General features: G+C 40.4%; 1 protein-coding gene across 2 annotated transcripts in view; it reads right to left on the reverse strand.

Annotated features, from left to right (window-relative positions):
* DYNLT5 (dynein light chain Tctex-type family member 5) overlaps positions 1-9,148 on the reverse strand; it is a 29,222-nt gene extending 20,074 nt beyond the window's left edge. For both annotated transcript variants that reach the window (XM_047726564.1, XM_047726566.1), the window contains exons 1-2: positions 8,771-9,148; positions 6,700-6,837 (exon numbers count right to left, since the gene is read on the reverse strand). In XM_047726564.1, the coding sequence (XP_047582520.1) occupies positions 6,700-6,818 (119 nt within the window). In that variant the 5' untranslated portion in view covers positions 6,819-6,837; positions 8,771-9,148. The remainder of the gene's footprint in view (positions 1-6,699; positions 6,838-8,770) is intronic.
* Between the last annotated feature and the right edge of the window lie 266 nt (positions 9,149-9,414).

Below are 9,414 nucleotides of genomic sequence, written 5' to 3' on the forward strand. Positions count from 1 at the left end.
AGAAATGCTAAGTTTTATTGTAGTTATATTTATCAAGTTTTTTTTCTTTATGGTTTTGTTTTTTCATTTTGGGATCTTATTTGAGAACTCTTTCTTTAGCCACAGGACACAAAGACATTCTCCGAAACTTCCTTTTATTAGCTTTATAGCTTCCCACACATAAGTCTTCCATGGGGAATCTACTAGGAAAATGGTATAGAGTAAGAATCCCACCTCATTTTCTTTCACCTAGTGAGCTATTTTTCTCCCAACACCATCTATCAAAAAATCCATAATTTCCCCATTGCTCATATATGATGTTTCCATATAATCAAGAGTCTATTTCTGAGGTTTCTATGTGTTTCATTGGTCTGTTTCTCTGTTCATGCACCTGTCTATTCCTGCATTTATTATCATTTTTTACTTTCTAAAATTTTGTGGGATATCTTAAGACTTGATCACATTTCCAGGGCAGTTTTTACAAAGATGCCAATGAAGGATTACATACAAAGATGTTCCGTGTGGCATGTGAAACCCAATCTAGATGTCCATCCCTAGGGGAATGGATACAAACATATGTGACATTAAAAACTACTATGCCACAGGGGCGCCTGGGTGACTCAGTGGGTTAAGCCTCTGCCTTCGGCTCAGGTCATGATCTTAGGGTCCTGGGATCGAGTCCCACATCAGGCTCTCTGCTTGGCAGGGAGCCTGCTTCCCCTCTCTCTCTGCCTACTTGTGATCTCTCTCTCTCTCTCTGTGTCAAATAAATAAATAAAAATCTTAAAAAAAAAAAACAACAACTACTATGCCACAGTAAGAAGCAAAGCATTAGAATCCCTAGTTACACGAGTTAATAAAAAAAATGAAAATGTAGAATAAGATAAACAAAAGTGAGAAAACAAAATGAGATTTATAGCACAACACCATTTATGTCAGTCAAAATCTCTGGTAAGTACTTGTTCTGCATTCTTTTATGAGGTGGTCAGTCAGGTGTGGCACAGAAGGAGACGGCGGAGGAGACGCTGAGGAAAACACAGCTTGCTATACTCACAGATCCTAGAGATAAGAGACATGCCACACCATGCAGGGTTCTGTGGAAAAGCACCAGGGTGTCAAGATGCAGAGGACAGGAGCAAGGGAGAGACGGGGCTAGAGCCTTAATTGGGATTTCTGAGGAAAAGGCAAAACTGGGCAAAGAAAACAGTTTAAGACTGGCTAGTCTGAAAAATTTTGGTGGGCTAGAGGACTGATCTAGGCATTAAGGCAGAGGAATATTGTGTGCTGGGTATTGGGGGGCATAGAGAGGGGGGCTGGATCTGGGTTGGATAGTTGCATATCAAAGGCATGGTCCCTGCTGAGACCTAGGCTAGCTTCAAGAATTGGCTAGACATGGGACGGGCAGTCCCTCTTCAGCCAGAAAGTTTTTTTTTTTTAATGTCAAAACATCATAATGCACAGAAAATTTAAAAAATACCTATGTATATACACTTAAATATGTGTATTCTTATGGCATATGTCATGCTATGTGAATTAGAGTGGGTACCTTTTGAGAATCGGGAGCAAAGTGGGGAAGGGGAAGAAGAGGGACAACTAGATAAATACCGGGTTCTCGCCCATACTGGTGATGGCAATGTGCTATGGAATGAAGAATATTTTCAACTCTGCTCCTGAGAGAAGTAAGATAATATATGAGATAACTGGAGATCATAAAAGCATCTTCTCTACTTAACCCACAGGATTTTTATGAGAATCATATGGGTATTGTATGTGAAACAGTTTCATAATCTATCAAGGACAACATGATATTAGTTTTTACTATGGTTTAATTTGGGATCATGGCCATTTCAGTTTTCTCAAGCTTCTTTCTCTTTGAAGGGCGGAAGCTATACTTCATCCAGGTCTTTTGGGGGCTTTAATTTTATTTAGATGGCAGAGAATTTATCAAAATCAGGAAACAGTTTGGGCAAAATCATTTTTTTTTTTAACTGTGTAGGACCAGCTCACAGCAGTCTAGGTTGAAATCATAGGATAACTTCATCATGTTTAAAATTTCTTGCTCACCACTATCCTACCAGATTATAAACTCTCTAGGAGCAGGGATCTTCTCTTTGTGGTTCCCCCACCCAACAAAGTGCCTGGAACTTACTCATTGGTCAATAAATAGTTATCTCAAATAAAGTAATGAATGCAGTATTTTCCATTTTTTCAGGAAAAAAATTTTCAGGTGGGTTTCATTTTACTTGAAAAAATGACCTTCTCCAGAGTAGAACTCTACAGTTAGTTACCTTTACATGACCAACGTCTGGCACAGTAATTGGTACAGAGTAACAGCTCAGGAAACCTTGAATAAATGAATGAGTCAAAGAATATCTTGTGCCCAACTGGGGTGTTAGATGCCACCAGTGGGTTTAAACAGAGAGCAGTGTGATCCATACTCAAAGTTCTTGCAACATGACATCACTGTAATTTTGGTGTGAGACCAAAGAGAGACGTTTTTAGTCCCCAACCTTAGGCCTGACCTACTAGGTGAACTACTGGCCTCAGAAAAAATAAGCTTGGCTATCATGTCACATTATTCTGGGAAAGTCACTTAACCTCAGGCTTCTGTTTTCATTTTAAGAACATGTGAGTAGCACATCTGTTCAAATACTGTTTGAGGGCTGCCAAAGGCTGAGCTTCCAACAAGAAAGATGCCATTGTCATGACCTGCTCTTACCCATGGATGGGAAACCAGGTTCAGTTGAATGAATAGAAGAGTTTCTTAATGTAAGTTACACATAAATAGCCAATTTTCAGAGAATGAGAATACTTTCTTCTACACAAAAGCCCATTTTGCCACTTGCTAATTCTGTAGCTTTGGAACCTCAGCCTTTCTAGGCTTCTGTTTCTTCCTCTGCAAAACGGGGATGGTAACAGCATCTATCTTAGCGGGCAGGGTCAGCAAACATTTCTGTAAAATGCCATCTAGCAAATATTCTGGCTTTGCGGGTCTTCTGTTTCCTACTGGACCCACTGCCCTCTATAGTGAGAAAGCAGCCAGAGATGATACATACATGAATAGGAACATGGCTGTGTTCCAGTACAAGTTTATTGATGGATACTGAAATCTGCATTTTTATTAACATCACAGGATAGAAAATATTAAAAAAAATTTTTCAACCACGTAAAAACCATACGTAGCTAGGGGACTATATAAAAACAGGTGGTATGTTGGACTTGGCCCTTGGGCCATAGTTTGTCACTCACTGCTACAGAGGTTCTGTGACACTCAAAGTCATAGGGAGAGCTCAATAAATGTTAGCTATTTTCAGCCTTATGACTATCAGTTATTTACATGGAAAAGCAAACACAATTCAAAATTATAGATGAAGTATGATGATAACTAGAAAGGTATAAAAAGAAATATGCTGACATGCTCACAGTTAGGATGCTGGGAGAGTAAGATCCAGCTTAAGATGTTTCTTATTTTAAGAATAAGACATAAAAATTACATTATAATGAAAACATAATTTAAATAAAAAAGATCCAGCCCTAAAAACAGTTAACAATAATTATACTGAATATAAATTCAATCTTCCTTTCGTAATTCAGAAGGCACCTGGGATAAGCATTATGTCCAGGGATCAGTGTTAGAACCAGTTAATACTGTAAAACGATGTAGACATAGAAACCAAGACTGGAGGGCTGAATCTATACCGATTTTTCACCACACCCAAGAAGTGGCTTCCCTGGTAGGTCTACCTCCTACTCTTCTTTGCCTTCCTTATCAGTATTTTTACTGCTATAAGGCAAATAAATCCACAACCTAACAAGAGAGACAGGCAAGAAACCAGTCAAATACAGTAGAGTGTAGAAGAGAAAAGCAGCAGGAGCAGAAAGGAAGAACATCCAAATGGAAGTGGAAGTGGTTGTAGTTGAGTGGTTTGGAGAAAGCTTCCTAGAAAGGTTGAGTTGGAGCTAAATCCAGGAGAAGGAGGAGAATGAAGCCAGAGTGTAACAAGAACATTCCAGACAAGGGTACCCCTGAAAAGGCAACATGGGGCAATGGCTGGAGGCAAGACAGAGCATTGAAGGATTATAAATGTGGAAGTTGAGTATGGCCAGAGAGTAGGACACAAGCAGGATAGTGGAGAACACAGCGGTTGAGAAGTAGGCAAAGACCTCTGACCCTATAAGCCTTACTCATGATTTAGGACTCTATCCTATTCACTAAATTGTTTCTTGACCATAAACCTCAGTTATTTCATGGTAAAATGGTGAGAATGAGGTCTACCTAGTAGGATTAATGCTGGGGCTATTAAATGAGATGATATATTTGGTCCTCAGTGTATTTCAGGATAAGTTTTATCTATTGAAATTGATCTAGTAAAAAAATTGTTTTTGCCACTTCAGAAAACAGTGTGGAGATTCTTTAAGAAATTAAAAATAGAGCTACCCTATGACCTTGCAATTGCACTACTGGGTATTTACCCCAAAGATACAGATGTAATGAAAAGAAGGGCCATCTATACCCCAATGTTCATAGCAGCAATGGCCACAGTTGCCAAACTGTGGAAAGAACCAAGATACCCTTCAACAGACGAATGGATAAAGAAGATATGGTCCATATATACAATAGAGTATTATGCTCCATCAGAAAGGATGAATACCCAACTTTTGCATCAGCATGGACGGGACTGGAGGAGATTATGCTGAGTGAAATAAGTCAAGCAGAGAAAGTCAAGTATCATATGCTTTCACTTACTTGTGGAACGTAAGGAATAATACGGAGGACATTGGGAGATGGAGAGGAGAAGTGAGATGGGGGAAGCCGGAGGGGGAGACAAACCATGAGAGACTGTGGACTCTGAGAAAAAATTGTTTTTAAATAACTTTCAAAAGAAAGGTATATGTTTTTTCAACGAAACTCTGCAATTTCAAAACAATGCATCCATTTGATAGCCACTGAAATTTCAGAATTTTTCTGCTGGTCAAAGACTCATTTCGTGTAGGAGAACCACTCACAAAGTCTGGTCCCAGACAGTGCTGAAGACCTTGAAAGTAAGTTGGCAGCCTCCCAAATGACCTCTGTACTGTAAGGGCACTTGGAAGCTGGTCATTCGTTTTCTAAGAAAAAAAAAATATTCAAATAGAGAGTCCATTCTGAGTGTTCTGAGAGTCTGAATTTCTAACTTTGAAATACATCAATGAAATGATCTCTTAACTGTATTTGTCAGTGAAAAATGTATCCTCCTGTGTTGGTAACACGATTTCTGTATTTTTGTTACTTTTAATTTGTATTTATATTTCATCAATTAAAAATGGACCCACTCTAATTATTCAAATTTGGCCATGTTCTGCTTCTATATGACTTTCTAATTTGCTTTGAAAGGCAAGATGTAAATGAAAAGGGTGCAAGTAGGAATGACAGTTTCATCTTCAGATGAGAGCAGTTTCTCTTTAAATCACAAAATGTCAGGCTATTAATACAAATTTTTTTTGGAAAAACTTGAATTTAAGCTAACAAATATTTTAAAATAAACTTAAATAGAACTTTTACCTTGAAATATTGGCAATAGAGGCCAAAATGGCTTAGCATCAGAAGCAAAAGTTGCAGAGGTTAATTTTTCTCCCAGCTTTAGCTCTGACTTTGGCTGGGATTGCTACTCCTTTACATTTTCTATCTGTAAAAGGGTTGGAAAGTTGAATTTTAAGTTGAATATAACACACTCTGAGAGTAGAAAGTAGAAAGATTGGGTTTCAGAATTATAATGTAAATCTATTCTAGTTTTTCTGGTCTCTGCTCTGTAGGGCACACCAGCTCCTGCTGCCCATCCTTGCACACCCTTCAATACCACGGAAATTGTTAAGAAGGAAAGCTTATTATGTAAGTTTATTAACCTCTGCATTAGATAATTTGTTTTGTTTTCTTTCCAATGGCAATCAAAAAGAAATGTCATGCAAGTATTAATTAATTAATATTATTATTAATTAATTAATTAATATTAATTATTTAATTAATTAAATTAATTAATTAATTAATTAATTTAATTAATTAATATTAATATTATTAATTAATTAATATTTTCAAGAGAGCAAATACAGTATGTAGCAAGAGCCAAAAATGTACTTACTACCTTTAACCCACTATTATATTTCCAGGAAGAAAATAAGCAGAAACTTATTATATAGTGAAAAAGAAAAAAAAAAGTGGAAACAAACTTAAAATGCCCAAGAATTGGGACATGGTTAACTAACCCAGACTTATAAACAGACAAAATATTATGCAGCCATTTAAAAGGATATGGGGAAAGCTATTGAAAATATATTACAAAATTTGTATAAAATAATGCTAAATGTCATATATATATATATATCCCCTATAGAGAGAGAAAGATTATAAAATGCAAAATCTATGCATTTATGTGATACTGAGTAGAAGAATTCAGGAGACACGTAAGAAGAAGCTGCATATGGTATTTGTTTTGGGTAGATGATTTTTTGGGGGGTGCTCTTTGAAATAGTACAAAATGCTGCTGGAATCAACATACCACTTAGATATTCTCACTCTCTTTTTCTTTCGTTTTAAAAATATAGCTCCAAAAGATGACTCAAAATGTTGTACTTGCCCATCTTCTCCCTTTTTATGTCCCAAAGGAAAATTTTTTTCTTCTGATAAGCAGTATGCACTGGTTATTCAATAATTGAATTTAGGTCATTAGACATTCGGTTACTCACTTTTTGGTGTACCCATGAAGTTCCTTCTGCCGGAATTCACGACCACTTAGAGAAGACACACTCCCTCTTTTCCTTACTGAATGAGTCATTCTGTCTTTAGCAATGTCTGACATCATCATAACCTCGGGAAAATAACTTCTGTAAAATAGCAGATGAACGATCTGAAAACATTTTGGTTAATATAAAACAGAGACTCATTCTAGATTAAAAAACACAGATCATTCTTCTACCATTTGTATGGTTTCCTTAATAGTGATTTTTAGTAGATGCTGTTATTCTGGTCAGTATAATTGAAAACATGATAACTCTGATAACTTCCATCTGTGCAATAGCATAATTCACATAAGCAGATATTAAACTGCAGCAAAATGCTTAAGAGCAGAAGAGGTTAAGTCACTGAGAAAAGACAGCCTTGTGTAGAAGATGTAATTCACACCCAAAAGCAATATTATTTATTCCCCTCAAATTAATCTTGATTACAATTTGCTAATTAATATTTGTTGTTGTTGCTTTACTTTAAAAGTTAAAATTGTCTTCCTCAGAGGATATTTTTTTCTTTTTTTTTTTTTATGAGTAAACAAATTCTTCTTTTTTTTTTTTAAGATTTTTTTTTATTTATTTATTTATTCGACAGAGAGAAATCACAAGTAGGCAGAGAGGCAGGCAGAGAGAGAGGAGGAAGCAGGCTCCCTGCTGAGCAGAAAGCCCGATGCGGGGCTTGAACCCAGGACCTGGGATCATGACCTGAGCCGAAGGCAGCGGCTTAACTCACTGAGCCACCCAGGCGCCCCGAGGATATTTTTTTCAAGCAACAGTGACTGACTTTGCAAAGAGCTCTAAGAACTTAACATGTAATAAAGTATTTTATTAGAAAACCTACTTCCTTCTCCTCAATGCTTGTCAAAAAAGCTGGTAGGAACGGAAGATTCAGAATTTAGACTGTAAGTCTACTGCCCTATTGCCTACATACAAATTTAGATATTCATTTACATTATTTTACAATCTGTGAATCTGAGAGCACAAGGAAACATGGTGCTAGAAACTAAAACAGAGTCCCTGCCTTCAAGGAGTTGGCATTGAGTGGACAGGACAGACAAGGGCACAATCGCAAACCTCAGTGTGATCAGTGTCAGGGGAGAGAGAAGCAAAGGGTTCTGGAGGGCACACAGAATGGCAGAGGCACTGTGTGTTGGAAGAGAGGCAGTGAGGAGTGTGTGCCTATGTGTGTGTCTGTGCGTGAGTGCCAGTGGGTATGAGTATGTCCCCATAAGTGCATGAGGCTGTGTCTGAGTTTCTGTGTACATGGAAATAAGGGTGTGCCTCTGTGTACCCGTGTGTGCACCTGTGTGTATGAATGATTATCTGTGCACCCAAATGGGTGTGTGCCTGTGTGTGAGCCTTTGTGTGTGATGTGTCTGTGTCCTGAAAGTATGTGTGCCTCTTGGTGTGTATGCTTTTGAGTATATTAGGGTCTATGAGTGTGAGTGTGTGTGTGTGTGTGTGTGCTTGAGTGTATGTTTATGCATAATGAGTGTGAGTGTCTACATGAGTGCGGCAGGACACTTTCAGCCTCATTAAGTGGGTCATTCAGGTTCTGATCCAAAGTGACACGGGTAGACCTTGGTCTGCTCCCTGGTTTCCAAAGCTGCGCAGCAGGCCAGAGCTGGAAACTAGAAGTCCCCAGGGGAGCGGTCGCCCAGTGTCCTCTGGCCTCAAGGGACCACTCAGGACTCACGCTGTTCCAGGAGCGGACCAAGCAGGCCAGCTCTGCACCTGGCATCAACCAAAAGCTCGGACCTGCAGGAAGTCGGTGGTGGGAGTGGTGGTGGAGGGTGGGGGTCGCTACCAAAGGCCAGGACTCATCTTGCAGTTCCCAAATTTGGGGCCACTGTTTCTATTTGTTGGGGGAGGTCTGTTTGTTTGGGTGGGCGTCAGGGAGTTCATGGCCCAGGCAGGCAGGCCATTTCTTACCACAGGGCCCTCCCTCCTCAGCCCCCTGCAACCCTGGAACTTGCGGCGTCTTTCTCTTCTCCGCTCCCACCCCGCGGCGCTGCGGAGACGGCTCACTTACCTACAGCAGCGCTGGGACTGACACGGTGCTCCGCTGGGGGCCCCGTAGACCTCCCGCTTGCTCACTGCGGGAGCCGGCGGCTCAGAACGGGGCTCCGTCCTCCAGGGTTTCCCTCTGCCTGCGGCCGCCCGCGCACTCCCCTTGTGCTCTGCGCCTGGTCTCCAGGGTGACCTCCTCAAACAGATCCCCCCACCCCCCTACCCCGGGAGACATAGTAGCTGCTTGGTCCTCTGAGCAGCCCTAAGGATGTCAGGATCTCAACGTGACCACCCAGAGGGCGCCGCCCTGAGCCTGATTGTGCCCTGGGGTGGCCGGGAGCTGGGGGGAACCGGTCATCCTGCAGCGAGGAGGCCTTCGGGGACTCAAGGCACAGCCCGGTGAGCCCTCATCCTGTTCCTTTTCCCTAAATGTCTGGGGCAGGAGTGGGAAGTACTGCGGTTTCCTGGGACAGGAAATCCGACGTACAGAGAGAAAGCAGAGCTCCCTTTCCCGTTCCCAGACCCCAGACACTACTTCCCCCCACCCTGCTCCGTGGTGCAGAAGCTTGATCATAGGGGTAGTTACCGAGAGCTTATATTTACCAAATACTGGCAAACAGTTTTCGTTTTATTTAGTTGTCCCAACAACTCTGTCTGGGAAGGGTT

This window comes from Lutra lutra, chromosome 4 (assembly GCF_902655055.1).
Source record: "Lutra lutra chromosome 4, mLutLut1.2, whole genome shotgun sequence".
In the NCBI taxonomy this organism is placed as follows: domain Eukaryota; kingdom Metazoa; phylum Chordata; class Mammalia; order Carnivora; family Mustelidae; genus Lutra; species Lutra lutra.